The 18921-nt window shown below is 35.1% G+C and overlaps 1 protein-coding gene across 4 annotated transcripts in view; it reads right to left on the bottom strand.

The window, feature by feature from the left end:
* Window positions 1-18921, bottom strand: part of DGKB (diacylglycerol kinase beta) — a 669924-nt gene that overhangs the window by 404770 nt on the left and 246233 nt on the right. For all 4 annotated transcript variants that reach the window (XM_034668563.1, XM_034668559.1, XM_034668553.1 and 1 more), the window contains 2 exons: window positions 14504-14577; window positions 10827-10901 (listed from right to left, as the gene is read on the bottom strand). In XM_034668563.1, the coding sequence (XP_034524454.1) occupies window positions 10827-10901; window positions 14504-14577 (149 nt within the window). The remainder of the gene's footprint in view (window positions 1-10826; window positions 10902-14503; window positions 14578-18921) is intronic.

The following is an 18921-nucleotide window of genomic DNA, read 5'->3' on the forward strand; positions in this document are numbered from 1 at the left end:
CTTATTATAATGTACCCAGTAATAATAATGCTTAAATTAAAAATACAAAATTCCAGGCTAAATACTAAATTGGGATAGATCCTGGAAAGCCAGGAATAGACCAGAAGAGTCCTGGATAAACCGAATTATTATACTCATGGTAACCCTAAGACCCTATGTGATTTGAATGGTTCCTCAGTACCATTCTTATATGCTACTCCTATCCACTATGCTTCAGCCACCCTGGCCATCTTGTTAATGTCCCCCAGTCATGTCAAATATTGTCCCATCATGATACTTTTATTTCTGTTTTTCTCTCTCTGCCTCAAATGCTCTTCTATGAGATGACCAAATGGCTTGCTTCTTTATCTCCTTCAGGTCTATACTAAGTGAGTTCTTCCCCGCTCAGCCTATATAGAAGAACAAACAGAACACTCCTTACCAATGTATATTCTATTTACCTTATCCACTGACATAATGCATATTTTATTAGTTTAATCTGTCTTCCTCCAACGAAACATAAGGCCATGTGAGCAGAAAGTGTTATCAACAGTTCAAAGTGGACTGGCAGTTCTAAGACTTGTTCCTCACATCTGTTAGCCATTTAATAAATATATGCTGGATCAATTTATGTTACTTTTATTATTATTGCTATTATTAAGCTACAGTTTTACTTTTTACTTAGCTGTTGCATTGTTAGTCTATTTGAAGGTGGATTACACTGTCCACTTTTATTCTTTTTAATTAAATGATAGGAGTAAGCTACATGATCGTCATTCCTAAAGGATTCTGAGATAATCATCTACTATGAGTTTCCTTATTTTCACTCACTAGTAAGGACAGGTCCTTTAACTACCTGGGGCTGATGGGAAAGTTGTGCCAGGGAAACATGCTGGGCAGGCTTAGCAAACTGTAAATATTCAAATAAAATAGTTTGTTACTTATTAGAAACTTGACTTTTGTAGAATAAAGTAAGAAACAGGTTAAATCATATAGACAAATGAATTGGTTACTTCTAGCAGCCAATTCAGGTGAAGCTGTTCTTTTTAGAATGTTCAGGGAGGGGCACCTGGGTAGCTCAGTCGTTAAATGTCTGCCTTCAGCCCAGGGTCCTGGGATCGAGCCCCACATTGGGATCCATGCTCCACTGGGAGCCTGCGTCTTCCTCTCCCACTCCCCCACTTGTGTTCCCTCTCTCACTGGCTGTCTCTTTCTCTGTCAAATAAATAAATAAAATCTTAAAAAAAATAGAATGTTCAGGGAATTTAGATAAGTAATAATCTCTAAATAATAACATAGATGTCTAGTCTAACTGCTATTCAGCTAGCTACTATTGCTTTCTTTGTGAGATGAATAATAAAATTTCAGATTTTCAGCATCTCTAAAGTCATAATGCATTCGCTGATATATGTGGAAAGTGAGTACAGAGTTGTAATACCTGAAATGGGGAAGTTCTTCTATAAGGCAGGAGATTATATAACTTTGTTAATTGTAGCAGCATGTTAATGTTTTTGTTACTTTTACTAACCTATAGATTTTTAATATAAAAACACAGATCTACTTTCAAACTCAATTGCTTTAGTGATAAAGACAGAATTATGCTCACCCATTTAGGGGCACCTGGGTGGCTCAGTCGGTTAAGCATCTGACTCTTGCTTTCAGCTCAGGTCATGATCTCAGGGTTGTGAGAATGAGCCCTGCATCAGGCTCCACAGTTAGCGGGGAGTCTGCTTGAGATTTCCTCTCTCCATCTCCCTCTGCCACCACCCCCTCCTGAATAAATAAATAAATCTTTAAAAAAACCATACAAACAGAAGTGGCTCACAAAATCATCATAAAATATGACTAATCATAAGGAGTGAAAGGGTGAGCTGAGTGCTTTAGTTTTACATTACCAACAATTTTTACAACTAGCAACATTTTTTTCCGGAAATTTCCAGTAGAGCTGGACTGAATTTTGATGAACTTTTTCTCAGCCTTCTGAGGATTTTGTTTAGATCTCTGACATAACAAGATTCCATAACAAGATACATATGTAGGAGGTCATAAGTTCTGATTCAAGATGGATTTTATTTACATAAAATATGGTAGAAACTTTGTTATATAAAATTATATCTTAAAGTAAGAACCTAATTAAATCTGGAATTTGTTATATCTTTCCTAAGTTACACGTTTATTTTATAATAGAATATACTTAAAGATTTCACTATGCAAATGTGTATGATACTTAGAATATGTGAATTTATAGACTGTTAAATTTTATTTTTAATATTATATATGTTTTGGATTTAGTTCAGTTAGATGAAACCAAAGATTTCTATAAAGCATCTTTTGTAAAAAAATCATTATACCTAATTATGCTAACAATCTGGAAAATAATTTGCATGATTTGAAAAGATTTATTTTACATTTTGTTTCAGTTCAATAAATACTTGATATTTTTTCTGGAATACTTCAGGGATGATATGAGCATAAAATAAAGCATCTGTACTTTCACAAACCTTTGAGTCAGAAAAGAAAAAGCTGTGTCACAAGTACATAAAAACTTGATCCTGACTTTTCATAGGCCACATTAGCATATGCAGTTATAACAGCCAGAGATGTGCTTATTTATTTTAACGCTGTAAAGGAAAAAACACCTCATCATTCTCTGACCAGAAAGCAATACATATTTTATATTTCATCTTTTCCAACTAGTTTATACCTCCAAATAATTTATTCAATTAGATCACAATATGCATTATCAGGAAGATACCAATTTTATGACATAGATATTAGTTTTAAGATCACCAAATAGAATAGGATCAGAGAGAATTTATATAAGGAGCTAAAAAGGAAATAAAGAAACAAATAGCCATTTCTGTCTTGAAAACAATTAAAGACAAAAAGAGAAATGTCCAAAGAGTTTGATATTTACTAAATAATTCGCACTAAGGATTAGCATAGTTTCAATACACCAAGAAAAGTTTCTACTCTATAAAGAAACTGTCAGAAAATAAAAAAAAAATAAAATAAAGACGGGATAAGAGAAGAGATGAAAAAAGATTTAAAAATTTGATGCTAAAAAGGAAAAATGGGAAAAAGGGAAATTAAAATAGTGAATAAGGGGCACCTAGATGGTTCAGTTGGTTAAATGACTGCCTTTGGCTCCGGTCATGATCCTGGATTCCCAGGACTGAGTTCCACATCAGGCTCCCTGCTCAGCGGGGAGTCTGCTTCTCCCTCTGACCCTCCCCACTGTGGTGCTCTCTCTCTCTCTCTCAAATAAATAAATAAATAAATAAATAAATAAATAAATCTTTTAAAAAATAAATAACGAATAACTGCAGGCTCATGGTGGCAGATTATATAGATATGTAGCTAATATAGACATAGATATGTCTTCTAGCAGTGGGAAAGTAATACACCAGAGACAAAGATGAAACTAAATCACAATGAATATTAGATTAGTAGAGAGACCTTACAGAATGGAACAGTTTCCAAACCAAAACAGTAAAAGGAAACAACTGCAAAAGTAGCTCTGTCAACAAAGCTTGATTAGGAATAGCACAGCTAGAAATAGCTGTGGGGAGAGTTATGACAAGCAAGCAGGTCGGTCATGGCACTAAGTGGAGCCTGGACACAGCCCCCTTTAAGAGCAGCTACCTGTGGCATTTGCCTCCAGGATAACAAGAAACAGCTCTCCATAGAAGCACAGGTCTGCCAATGGAGACACAGTGTGGGGACTGGAATCAGAAACAGGGCATTGTCATAGTGATCCAAATGAAGCTAGAAATTCAATGCAATTGCATTCAAACTCATTTTTTCTAAAAAACTTGAGACATGAACAAACAAGGGAGAGAAAATGTCACTAAATTTTGAGAGAATAATTAGGGAGCTAAAGTATATAACACAGTCTCTCATCAGAATCAACAAACAGATCAACAAAGCAAAGAGCAGCAATACTCTAACATATATATCATTTCATCATATACAAAATAGTCAAATCAGTCATGAAACAGTGAACTAATGAATAGCTTTTGTTGGGACAATCACTTTTTTTTTTTTTTAAGACAGCAGGGGAGGGACAAAGGGAGAGGCGGAGAGAAAATCTTAAGCAGACTCCACGCCCATGATGGAGTCCAATGCAGGGCTTGATCTCACAACCCTGAGATGATGACCTGAGTGGAAATCAAGATGGACACTTAACTGACTGAGCCATGAAGGCGCCAAGGAAAATTACATTTCAGTGTAAGGGGGAGAATGTGTTCCATCTCTACTTAATCCATATCTTTCAATGCACTTCTAAGAGAAAATGCAATCTTTAAAGATTAAAGGTCAGAGGGTCGCCTGGGTGGCTCAGTCGGTTAAGCGTCTGCCTTCAGCTCAGGTCCTGATCTCAGGGTCCAGGGATCGAGCCCTGCATCTGGCTCCCTGCTCAGTGGGGAGTCTGCTTCTCCCTCTCCTTCTGCCATCCTCCTGCTTGTGCTCTCTGGCTCTATCTCTCTCTGCCAAATAAATGAATAAAATCTTTAAAAAAAAAGATTAAAGGTCAAAAATTTAAAAAAAATATATAAAAGAAGATGTACAGGAACATTTCATAAGCTTGACTTGAGGAAAGGGTTTTCTACAACATAAAATAGAGAAATCATTCTTTACAGAACTTGTAGATGAAAATTTTTAATATTTACATGACAAAAAAAGAAAATACATAAATTGAAAGCACAGAGCAAGCTAGAAGAAAACATTTGTAACATATATATAGTGATGGCATTAATATTTATGCAATGAGATCTCAAAATGAACATAAAAAAGTCAAATAAATCAAAAGGAAAATGGGCAAGTAAAAGAACATATGTTTTAGTCAAAAAATATAAAAGTTTTGTATATATAAGAAAAAAATACTTGTTTGGAGCATCTGTTCTTTTGGCCTTATTTGATTATGGGGAAACAGCGCTGAGAACAGTTTTGGTAGATCTATCAAACCAGTAAACCAACTGTTCTGACCCAAACAAAAGGGTAGGCATATGGCCAAAGCTAGGCCAATGAAATAATTTTACTCTGATATTTGAATCTGAATTTTGATCTAAGAGATAATTATGGGTTACTGATTCATCCATATGTGAACCTATAAAAATGGTAGTGCAAAAGACTGACAGTTGTCTAAGAATTTACAATGATTATTATAAATGTAATTGGGAAGTTACCCCAGTTGCACCATATTATATGGCCTATAACACCTATTATACGGCAATCGATCTACTTATTCAGTGGTTCTCCACGCTGACTGCATAGAATCAATCAGATATTCAAAATCTGCCTATACTCTTCACCACTCTTTCAACCCATATCTATGTCCTCACAGGGACTTTTTCATTCTCGCTCTTTAAGCATAAAAACAAAAACAAAAACATGGTTTACCAATGCTTCTCCATGATACACCAGAAGTAGCAGGAAGCAGACGAATGTGCAGTACAACTACACTGGGAGTAATATGAGAAGGACAGGAGAGAAGGCCATTTGACCAGGAGGCAGTATTTTAAACAATAAAACTTGTCTACCTTTTCTGGGCAGAATGATGTCGACAGCTTATGAGACACACCAATGCAACAGTACTGACTAATAACATGTCTTACACTATAAAGGACTTGGAAAGGACAGGAATGGAGAATTAGTCATGAAAGGAAAGCTTATGTAAGTGAGCTTCTCAGAATGAACCCATAGTTGGGACTGTAAGTGACCCGAATAAACCCAATCAGCATTTTTTCTTAGTTACTCCTAGTAAGTGTGCAAAAAAAGGCTCATGTTCATATTAGTAGGAGGGGAGGTTATTGGAAGAGACAAACAGCACTAATTTATCTTCAATTAGAAGAGTAGTTACTGACTCTGGATTGCTCAGTTGTCATCAAAGAAAGCAATGAGTGAACGCCAATATGTTGATTTACTTTAAGGGACTCTGCCAACTATTTAGGAGTAGCCTAACCCCTTTCAAAATGGAACTGCAGCCTTTGCCTCCCTGCACTAGACATTTCTTCTAGCAATTTCCTTCTCATGATGTCTTTGTCAATGGTCATAACAATTGATTTATTGAATGATTTATACACTATCATAGTGTCTCACATACTGCTCTCTCCTTTCAAAAAATTCCTTTCACTGAGAAGGAAGACAGACAGTGGGCTGATGCCCCCAAGACTTAAAAGTCTTCTCTTGTATTTCATTAGGTAGAAGCAGTTGGTCAGTAGAATGCTGAAATAGCCTACTGAAGACTCGGTCACTGAATCAGTGGGAACACGTAAATGGTGTACTACAAACCGCTGTAGCAGATGCTCTAAACTATGTGATGCTGCTTACTCATGTGAGAAAAAACATGGTCCTGGGGGCAAAAGGTGAAGTTGGAGTGATGAAACTTACAAATTAGACTTAATATCCTTTGCAGATGGTTAATTTTACATGTCAACTTAGTTGGGTCATGGGGCGACCAGATAATTGATCAAACATTATTCTGGGTGTTTCTGTGAGGATGACATTAACACTTAAATTGGTAGACTGTGTAAAGGAGATTGCCCTCCATAATGCGGGTGGGCCCCATTCAATCAGTTGAAGGTCAAAATAGAATAAAAGACTGGCCCTACTCCAGAGAGAACTCTTTAGCTTGATGCCTTCAAACTAGGACATTGGCTCTTTCTGGTTCTAAAATAGCTTGCTAGCCTTTAGATTCAAGCTGAAACATCAACTCTGTAGATTTTGTACTTGTCAGTCTCCAATAGCATATAAGCCAATTCCTTATAATTAATACCTCTCTATATAACCTATTGGATCTGTTTTTTTGAAAAACACTGACTACTACATCCACTTTGAAAATTTTGCTTCCCATCCCCTTGGTCTTTAACTATCATGGTTTAGATGCTTTAACACCAAAGTGAAGAATGCTGCCATATGATAAAGTTTTCATTGAGTTAGGAGCTGAAACTGACACACAGACATTTTTAAGGCTTTTCATAGCACTAGGTAAACAAGCAAGAAAAAAAAAAAGATATGATGTTAACTGATATAGTTGATTCTGATTTCCCAGCCTAAACAAGCCAAGGCTGTGGCATGGGAAAGGAGAGAAACCAATAAGTTTGCTGCCGTACAATGGGAATAGAGAGTACTAATAGGATCTTTCCTTCTAGCATTGGTTTGTCATGTAAGGCTAGGAATAACCCAAAATCATAGGGGCATAACCTTAGAGAGGTTTATTTATCCCTCATTCTGTGAGGATCATGGGTGCTGGAGGGGAGGGTGTCTTTCTATCTCTCTTTACTCTGTGATCCAACCTAACAAAAGAGCTGATGTCTGGAATACTTCTGGTTACTGTGGCAAAGGATAAGAAAGCATAGAAAACCTACTTCCTGCCCACAGTTTATTGTGAGAGAGCCATATGGACACTCTGTATTACTACAGTTAAAGGAAGTAAAATAAAATCAAGTGCCTGGGAGGAGACCTGGAAATATTGGATAGATAACCCTATACTGCCATGTACCACCATGCCTTTCAGTAACGGTACCTGAGAGACTAATTCAGCCCTATGCAAACAATACTACCAAAGGATCAGAACTATCAGGTAGCAATAGGTCACTGCTCTGGGTAAAAATGTATAAGTAGGAGAAATGTTTTAAGTTTCAGCTACAACTTTCAACCAGTTGCAAAGCCAATGCCACAGACTTTATGTGCATTTCATTCTTTATATCATTAAAATCATCATTCAATTAAATTCATATCTGTAGTTAAATTTTTCACTCTCTCATTACATTTCTGTATGTTAAGCCCAAACATATGGAGAGTGAGGAGAAAACAATCATCTCCACAGATGTTTCCAGCGAACCAGGACTTGGAGTTGGATATGGTAACTGTATGAAGTTTTGGGGAGTCTACATTTTAGAAGAATGTGTGCTTTCAGCTGTGCATTTGGTAGTAGCAATATATTGACCAGTATAATTTTGTTTCTCAACTGTTATGTTCAGAAACAAAGGGATATTGGACAGCCCTATGGCTGGACTGTGCTGAACACCTACTATTTATCCCCACCAAGAATTCATCTTTCATCCTCAGGCTATAGCATCCTCGTGTATCTTTGAGGGAAGAAACCATGTAGATAAAGCCTTGACAGGGCTGTCAGTCAAGATCCCCCATTCTAAACAAGCCAAGGCCGCGCATGGGAAATGGGAGAAACCAATAAATATACTTCTCCCTGGGATCAGAATGTTGAGCAGAGAAATAAGAATACCAAAAGCAACTGGAATCAATTCCTCTTGGCAATAACTACTGTGGGACTTTGTCCTTTCAGTCCTGCTACTCCATTTCCTCAAACTGTCCTGATCCCTATCTTTACTGAAATAGAGTTATTTTTCTATTAATTCTAGGAGTAACTTCATAATTGAACTTTATTTTAGATAATACGCCAGGGTACATATCTGTTGTTTATAGAAAAGTTTATCTAATTAATGCCATATTAAACTTTATAAGTGACCAAACACATGTAAATGAAAATGACACAAATATATTTTCACCTATCACACTGGACAAAAATAGAAATTACTGAAGATAGCCAATTTAAAGAACAGTGTGGGAAATAAGCTTTATATACTGCTGCTGAGATTATAATTCAATACATATTTTTTATTAGAACTTTGGCAGAACCCTCCATAATTAAAATGGAAAATATTCTCAATCATGCAATTCTACCTATATCAACCTATTCTATGAAAACATTTGAACATGCTTTCAAAACACATAAATAACATTGATAAATGTTATCTTCACATATTCAGTAACGATTTAAAAGTACAGACAATCACAATGTCTATCAATAATGAAATAGCTAACAAAACCATGGAATATTGTGCAGCTCTTAAAAATAATGAAACTGACCAATATCTGCTGAAAACAATATCCATCATATGCTTTTAAGTTAAAAAAAAAAGCAAGTTGCAGAGCAATAAAAGACCTATACTCCAAGTTACATAAAAAAACTACTTGTTTATACAACATACATATTTGTGTCTGTGTATGAACGAATTATATGCATGAATACATTATATGTAAATACATTACACACATACATTATGTTTTATGTTCATATAAGAAGTTCTGGGAGGATACACGCAATCGGCAGTGCTATTACCTGAGGAGTGTTAGTGCTTGAAGGAGGGCCTTTAACTTACTTTCTAAATGATACTCATTGTAGTGTGGGTTTTCACAAGTACATATATTACTTTTATTTTTTTGATATATTAAAATCGAGTACAGGATAATAAGATGCCTAAAATTGAAAGCGTGAAAGGAATCATGTAGTACACATTTAAAGTGGAGTGGGAAAAAATGAAATGATGTAAACAATGCTAAAATCAATATTAGTACAGTATATTTACATAGAGCTACAAACATGTAATTATTAATTATTAACTAATATTACTACCAATAGTGTTGAGAATAACGAACACTATTGAGGACCTATGTATAAGCCTATTTTTATATGCTTCATAGGCATCATCCCATTTAACTTCACAACTATCCTATGAGACAGGTATTACTTTTCTCATTTTACAGAAATGAGTCAAAGAAGACACATAGGCTTATAAGTAGCAGTCAGCAGGCATTGCATTTAGTTATGGAATACAGGCAAATCCTCAATTTGATGGTCTGCATAGAACTACAGAGGTCCTGGAAAGGCTAAACTTTTGAACACACCGTTGCTTAAGCTTACAGAATAAAGGCTGCTGCTCTAAAATTCAGAGACTGTTGAACAAGAAAAGGAGCCATCCTGACTAAGCTTCTGTGTTAACAATAAGACTTGACTTAGGCATGGCTTTCTCTAGATTAGCACTTCCTGCGTGTGCCTCCAACAGCCAATAATCGGCTCATGATCCGTTAGATTCTGGAGTCTGGAGCTTGACAAAGACACTGTTCTGAACTAAAAGCTATGCCTATCCTGCCTCTCCAGCAAAGGAGTTCTGCAGCTCGTGGCTCACCTGGCACTGGGCAGCAGGGAGTGGAAGAGAGAGATGAATATCCTGCAGGAGTCTGTGCTAATTAATTGTATTTTACTTACATTTATTCAACATTATTCTGAGCATTTAAAAGACTCCGGTTTCAAGATTTGGTTTCTAGTTTCTGAGAAGAACCTAGAAAACTTATTTTAATCACACTGATGTTTTTGGCTGCTGCCGTTTGTCTATAACGAAGCTCATGTAAGCGTCATAGAGCTTCCTTCTACTTCATCTGGTCTCATGTTAACGCAAGTTGATAGAGAGAAAACAGGTCAGTGGAAGATGATTATTAGTCCATTACCTAGGCCCGATTAATGATGATTGATTTCAGCATATACTTGTGGCAGTAAAAGTACATGGTTACTGTTGGAAAAAATAAATTTATTGAGCTATGTCTTACCTAATAATAAAGTGTCTTGTAAAAAAGTGGTAGTCACTAAATTTTGTAAGTAGTAAATGAAAAAATCATATTATGATTTCTATTCTTTGTTAACTAGCGTTTGCTCTATAGTAAATCCTCTATGTTTCAAAAGGAAAAGAAAAGGCAGTGGTTCTTCGAACAGATGGTTTGGATGATTAGGTACCCAGCAAATGTCTTGTGTGATTATTATTAGTAGAGGAGTACTTCACCATACTTAGAAGGGAAAAAATATGCTTGAAAAAGGCTATTTTGAAAAACAGCATCTATACTGGTTACTCTTATATAGTTGATATTCATTGTTTTTATGTACACTAATCTGGCTGCTGTTCAAATAAAATTATTTCTAGGCACATCAGGCTGTTTATTTCATTAATTAATATTAAATGAATCTATGGTAATAATATTATCCTTGGACTTACCCTGGCATTGGTCCATTTCCAGAAAGACTGTAAACCTGACGAGGATTTAGTAGATATTGGAATTTTCTATAAATTCTACAAAGACGAAAATATGGAAAGAAAAAAAAGAAATTTAGTGATACTCTCCATTTTTTAAATAAATAGCACCTCTTAATTTTATAATTATATACATGGTTGTAACTAAATATATTTGATAAATTTTACATTAATAATATTAGAAGTATAACAGCTCAATAAGAATTTAATGGTTCTTTGAAAAAGAGGCTTAGTAGCCAATAAAAAGGCAATAAAGCTTATAAGTTAGAAACAGTGATATTTGCATATGGATATGCATTTAGAATATTGCTTAACCTGATTTTGAAGATTATTTAGCTAATTAGATTTCAAATACATTTTTTTAAAGATTTTATTATTTATTCAACAGAGATAAAGACAGCCAGCGAGAGAGGGAACACAAGCAGGGGGAGAGGAAGAAGCAGGCTCATAGCAGAGGAGCCTGATGTGGGGCTCGATCCCATAACGCCGGGATCACTCCCTGAGCCGAAGGCAGACGCTCAACCGCTGTGCCACCCAGGCGCCCCTCAAATACATTTTTTAAGACTATCAGAATAAAATTACTTACATACCTTCTCCTAACTGATCCTTGTGATGTTTACAGGTTATTGGGCCAATCAAATCAATATGAAAACTATCCCACATTTAAAATGGGACTGTACATGTTGTATGCCATGTATGTAATCAAAGAATGTGACCTCATCTGCTTAATTATTTTACATAAACAATCATCTGATCAGTCAGTTCACACAATTGCTAAATGGTTTCAATGGGCACGTATTAAATAATTCATTTTTTTCTAAAAGAAATCAATCATACAACAAATGCAACACAATTGATTCTAAATAGATACACATCTCATATTGGTATTCTTAGACTAAATATTAAAAATGAAGGAATATATTTAGTTTTTAAAAGGTAGTTTTTACATAAATGTAAAAATATCACCATATATTTTACAAACACATCAGACTATCTTTACTGATAGAAACTGTCTAAATTCTCTATGTAGTATGTTTATATCACCCCACTCCCAGATCTGCAATAACCTCACATTCTAGTTCTTGATTGATTATATGAACTAGTGTCTCAAGAAAGATCCTAAGAGGGATGCCTGAACAGCTCAGTCGGTTAAGCGTCTGCCTTCGGCTCAGGTCATGATCCCAGAGTCCTGGGATTGTATCCCACATTGGGCTCCTTGCTCAGCGGAGATCCTGCTTCTCCCTCTGCCTATCTCTTTCTCTCTCTCTCTCTCTGACAAATAAGTAAAATCTTGAATGAATGAAAGAAAGAAAGAAAGAAAGAAAGAAAGAAAGAAAGAAAGATCCTAAAAGTCGTTCTCAGTACTTTTTCCCCCCAGCATCTGAACCCGATTGGAGAACAGTCCTGCTCCTTCTAACAGTAATGTCTATTAAATTTGGCAATTCTCTCTTTATAATCTTGGCATATCCAGCCCTCTTACATAGGGCTGGTTAAGTACAGCCATGTTGTTTCCATGATGAAAAGTTCCTAGGGTCAATTTTTTTCTAATAAAAAATATTTTATTATATTTAAAATAGTTTAGGTCTTCTCTTTCCTTTTCTTTTCCTTGAACTTTAACCTCAGTGATTATCTCTTGGTTCGCTAAAAATACCGCACCCTTTCACAAATCTTTCTCTTTCCTTCTCTTGGAAACCATCAACTTATATCAACTCAAAAGCTACTTCTTGTCCAAAGACTTCTCAGTCTTCAGATAAGATAGCCTTTCTTCCTCTGAACTTCCACAGCACCTTTATTTTAAACATTTCTAGTTTAGCATTCACCTGTGATATTGTGGTGTATCTGTTAGTGCCTGCCTCCCCGTGTGGCTGTATTCTAGGTCTTTTAGACCCAATTCCTAGCAGAGTTTGGATTCACTCAGGGGTTGCTGTTTGAATGAATGAATGCTACGTGAACATTTTCACACCTGTTGACTGGTAGGGAAACTCTGTATTAATATATAATTTTGTAAACTTTTGCTACTTATCTAACATATCAAAGTCACGAAACCCAAATATTTTTAAAGGAAATCCTGAATGGAATATCACTGTTTGTGAAAGATGACTCTTATTCCTTCAAGAAAATTTATATTTGCAGTCATAATAGATTTCCTTTACATGTTTATATATATACATTTCCTTTGACTTTGATTGGTCCCTGTTCATGTATGAAGAACGAAACATAAGTGGAATGTACGTATAGGAGCACTCAAATATGATCCCTTCCCCCCATTAAGTTTAATTTACGTGTGATTTAAGTGTATCTATGTATTTTTTTCTTAATGGGAGAAGGGGAAGTCAGATATTCAATTAAAGTTTTTCCTGCATGACCCATGTTCTAATTTGAGGGGAATACATTTTGAAAATACACCTTTTCTTTCTTTTTTCCTATTGGTACTTCATTTGTTTCTAATTTCCAACATGAATTCAATTCTTATCTAATTCTGTGTGAAGTGTTTACTTTTTTCCCAAATATCCATAATATATAAAGTTGACAGACTATACACAGTAAAGGAGAAAATCACTTAAGCATTATTATTTACTATTTTGTATCTCTAAAAGTGAGGCACCTATTCTCTTCAATAAAACAATATACATATTTTTAATTAAGTCACTGGTTATTTAAAATAATTTCTATCATGTTTAGCAGAGTGAAAAAACATAAACTACATGTTAATAAAGGAAAAAATCTAAGCAGAAATAATATTTTGTTGATTGGAAAATGAATGGCACTCTTCATTTCATTGAAAAAAAAGCTGGAAAGTTAGATAGTAGGAAAGGAAATTACAAAATTCCACTTATCATGAAAACATTTCAACTTTCAAAAACTTGATTATTTGAAGAACCACAATGGAAATTCCTGTTTTTTATCATAGTGTTTATAGGAATTGTTTTATTTGATTGCTCATTTTTGGGTTGAGATTAGTAAAGACTTCTAGAAATTATTAAAGCGGGTGCAACTGTATTTTTATAACACCCCTTTTAAGAAGCACATAAGATTTACACTTCGATGTGGTGATTTTCAGATTAACTATTAATTTATTACAAAAATGAAAATTTTGTGTTGTCTACCAATATGCTGGGACACCTGATAATGCAACTCATTATAATTCAGATTAAAGATATTGTGCGCCTCCAGGATATATGGCATCATGTACTCCAAAAACACACATGCAGAAAATCATTATAATGTAATTCGTCTAGAAGCTGGACATAAATTCTGCTCCTCAGTAGTGAATGATGATTTACTTGAAGTCTTGGTGAGCATTTAGAGAACCAATTTTCATTCAACAGTATTTATGGAGCCATGCTGTATGCAATGCTTTTTGTTAAGGGTTTAGGGGTGATAGGTAGGGTGGAGAGAATTCAGATACCTGACATATGATAATATAAATATCTACAAAGGCCATTATTATATTAATATTTGAACTGCAAAAATTAGGAGATCATATCAATATATTACACATAGATGCTAGAATTAGTTATTTGACATTAAAATTGTAAACCATAAGGAAAAATGTTTTAAAATGTTTTTACACTGTACTTTTAGTTTATCTTTTTATATACATAAGACACAGAAAACAAACCTGATTTCTAAAAACATACCGTTCTCCTTGTTTCCCACCACTTTTGGGGTTCACAAAAACTAAAAGTGGATGAGTACCAGGAACAGGAGTAATCTAGAAGAAAGATTGGATAGATGGACAAATTATTCACATTATTTATGAAGAGGACCCTTGTTATTTCTAATTCATGAAACACCAATTAACAATTTTAAGAATATGGCTCTTAAGTTCTGTAATATGGATGGATGGACAGATAGGTCTACTTAGCAACTCAGTTAAACCCTGTGCTTTGACCATATACATATATTAACAGGCATTCACTCCACAAAGAGAGGGAGGGTCTAGTTAGGTATTGGGCAGAGAGAAAGGCAGCTATGAAGAGGGAATGGTGTTTGAATAGCCATGATATGAAAGCAAAAGGTACAATTTGTGGGACAGTGAGTAAAGCAGCCAGAATAAAGCAGAACATAGTGGGAGAAAAAAAAAGATTAGAGGAAAGGGATCAAATGATAGAGAGCCTTGATTTTACAGACAACACCTACTTTAGAGCTTTGTGGCATGCGTGGAATCCATCTGCCAAATCACTTACCAATTAGAATCTCAGTTAGATGGTTTGAGGTCTCTTTCAACCTAACTGTCCCCCTCTACACAATGTTTCCTCAATGCTTTCTTTCCCTGCTTGGGCAGTAGACGGCCAGTTAATTAAGTCTGTTTGCTAAACAGGAATCTGTAAGTTGGTGATGCTCCTACTCTATGCCGTGCACTGCTTTTGTCACTGCTGGTTTCTTGGTGGAATAAGAAAAAGTGCCTGTCCTAGTGGAGCTTATATTCTAATGGAGAAATAGACAATAAACAAATACACGGTCAGCAGTGAAACACACCATGAAAAGAAAGAAATCAAATAAAGTGATAGCTCTTTATTGGTGTGTGGGGAGGTAAAGTTGTTTTCAATAGGGGGGTAAAGAAGAACTCTTGCATTTTACCTGAGTTTAATGGTAATAAGTAGACTGTAAATACAAGTGTTCCTTTTCAATCTACCACTATATAAATCCCATCTAAATACAGTTTGACAAAAAATATTTAGTAACAAAATATGCAACTACTGGAGCCCTCTTAACATTAAGTTGAAAAGTTCTAGATCAGTTTACTTTTTGAATGTAGATTCAAGGTATCCTTTATTGCTATGAATTTCTCTCTTAGAAAGTATTCTAAATATGTAATGAGACAAAAACACCCATTTAAACATACGATGTCCTTTCTTCCTGTTTGTTTAAACAACGAAAATTAAATTATTCTTCTAATATATTTTCCTCCAATCTTAGGTGAAATATAATTTTTCTAATGAGTATATAGGCACTGGGGAAATATTAAAATCTTCACATTAGTTATAATATATTAAAATATTCTTAATTTTTCTACTCTTGCTCTACTTGTTGTCATTATTATCTATTGTATCTGTCTCTACTTTACTTTCCTCTGTAAAGAGGACAGAGGTTCCTTGTTCCTGGTTTAGCTCTAATTCAGCTATGAGGTAAGACAGATGAGCTGGGTTTGTAGTAACTTCCCAGTTCTCTCCTGAACTAAATCTGCTCAATCAATTAATATATAGAAAGTGCCTACTAGGTTAAGCTACTGACTTACAGCATTGCCGCTCTCCCCTCATTTAAAAGCTAAAATACAGAAACATTAAAGCACAACTTTAGTTACTTTAAAGACTTGCATTCAATTTATTTTTCAACCAATTATAAAATCAGATAGAACTCTTAAAGTTTGCACATGCAAAAAAAGGCATGCTAACATGTGGATTTTAGTTGAGTTTTTCACTTAATTTGAATTGTTACTCCTTATTTTTATTTTTTAAGTTTTTTTTAAAGATTTTATTTATTTTTTTTGACACACACACACAGAGATAGAGACACAGAGAGAGTACAAGCAGGGGGACTGGCAGGAAGAGGGAGAAGCAGGCTCCCTGATGAGCAAGAAGCCTGATACAGGACTGGATCCCAGGACCCCGGGATCATGACCTGAGCCGAAGGCAGCCACTTAATTGACTGAGCCCCCCAGACACCCAGTTACTCCTTATTATTAAATAAATATGAGAATCTCAAGGTAAATAAAGGTTTTTAGCAAAACGTTGATCTTTCCCAAACTCAACATTCAGCTTACCATTCTATTAAAACAAATTCGATTATATTGAATTCCAGTATTAACAATTTATTTGAAAATGTGTTTTGGAAGGCCTTTCAGAAATATGTATTTATTGGAATATTTAAAGGCGTCATAACTATTTATTAATAAAGGTCAGTACCAAGCTACAGAACGATTATGTTCTAACGTGCACATTAGTACCATCAAATAAATATCCCACTAGAAAAAGGGTTATAGAGGATTCCAAAATCCAAAAATGAAGATGTCATTTTTAGAGGTGGATAAATATGCCTTTCACTTCTAAATTTATATCTACCCTCTGCTCTGACTTCTAGATTCAAGTATCTGTCTGCCTACTTAAACATCTCCATTTAGATGTCTAATGACAACAGAAATTTCTCTCCAAAACCTATTCACCTAGACCCTTTTTTATCTCAGTCAATGGCAACTCTATCACTTCAGGTGAATGAGCCAAACATCTAAAGAGATGTCCCTAAATCCCTAATTTCTAATAAACCCTGTATCTAATCTATCAGCATATCCTGTTGACTTTCTTCAAAATATATGGAGAATCTATCTCTTTACCTTCCCTGCTCTATGCTGGATGTGCCTCTACCCTATAAACCCTAAATAACTGGTGGCTGTCTCCAAACTTGACTCTTTGCTCCCTAACAATCTAACCTCAACAAGGGTAAGCCTTTCAACATTTAAGTCAGGATCATGTTATATCTCACCATCTCTTTCAGATGGAAAGTCAGAGTTCATATGCAGACCTTGAAGGCTCTGTAGCACCTAGTTTCTATTACCTCTCTAAAGTACTCTTCACCACTTTCCATATTGCTCAGCCTGCTCCAACCACGCAGTTGTTCTTGTTGATCCTAGAACTCATCTTAGGCTTGCCCATCCCCTAGATATTCAGAGACCAAAGGCCTCATGTAAGTCTTTACTCAAATATCACATTTTAATGAGGCCCAATCTGGCCATGTTACTTAAAAATTAGAGACAACTCTAACTCTCAGTCCTGACACTTATTACTGAGCTCCATTTTTTCCATATTATTTATAATCTAGCACATTATAAGTTGGGAACAGGGACTCAGTTTAAAGGATATTGTATTAAAGTGTAAAATAATAATTCTGGACTTCAAGAGTTAAATGACAATGAAGAGCTAATGATGGAAGAGCAACTGGCTTGAGGATCCTAGTCAAGGGGCAGGCACGTATGCACACATATGTATGCACATACACACATCAATCAAATAAAGGGAACTAATCGTATACACATACTATATATTGTATATAGTACACACACACATATGTTTACAGTCTTGGTGATTATAAGAATGAGATATTGCAAATAAAGACAATAAGAACAGGGAGACGCAGTTGTGGTAGGGGATGGCACTGGCTCAGTTTAGGTTTTTAAATATAAAGGGTCCCCATTTTTTTCTAGTGTTAGGAGTATTACAAACCAGAATTTTTGGTTCTCTAGTGACCCTTTCATTTGGAAATCCTTCTCAGAGAATAATTAGGGACAAGGTAACTTCAGTTTAATACAGTTTACACAATGGTTCTTTACTTGTTTGTTCACATGCGAATAGTTATCTGCATTTTTACATCTCGTGTATGTTAGAAATTATAGTTTCAATTACATGTGATCATACGTATTAAGTGCAAACCTATGGTGTGAGCAGTGACAAAGACAGAGTGCCTAACCACCTCTATTTGAAGTCCCCTAGGACCCGGGTTAATTAATGAGACTCATCCTAAGGTTATACATGATCTATTACTTCCTCTAATTAGAAATAATAATCCTGATCATTATGCTGGTTAGCTGGAAAGAAGTAAGATGAATGTGCTTAACTATGATTAATAGTCTTCTTTAAGCAGTGTAGATCTCTTCTGTCAGGGACTTATATGCAAACCAGGCGGCAACTCAATGCTTTTTCATGATATACATTTTTTAAAACCCACAGAAAAATTAATTTTCTGGCCTATCTTTTTACCTTTCCTGATAAAGAACAACCATTTTATAATTTTAAAATTGATTACTACAACAAAATTTATTTATTTTTCTACTTTGCATTAGTGATCCAATAATTGATTCTTTTACCTTTTTCACATTTTCCTCAAAATTATGTGAATACATATGTCTATCATATTATAGTCCATTGTGCTGAGGTGAAACAGATTGTTGCACATGATTATAAACCAACAGTTAAAATTCAAAAAAACTATGATGATAATAAACATGGTATTTATTTGATGCTGTTTTATAAGGGCTGATGCCTACCCTGTGCTTACTAACAAC

This window comes from Ailuropoda melanoleuca, chromosome 1 (assembly GCF_002007445.2).
Source record: "Ailuropoda melanoleuca isolate Jingjing chromosome 1, ASM200744v2, whole genome shotgun sequence".
Classification (NCBI taxonomy): Eukaryota; Metazoa; Chordata; class Mammalia; order Carnivora; family Ursidae; genus Ailuropoda; species Ailuropoda melanoleuca.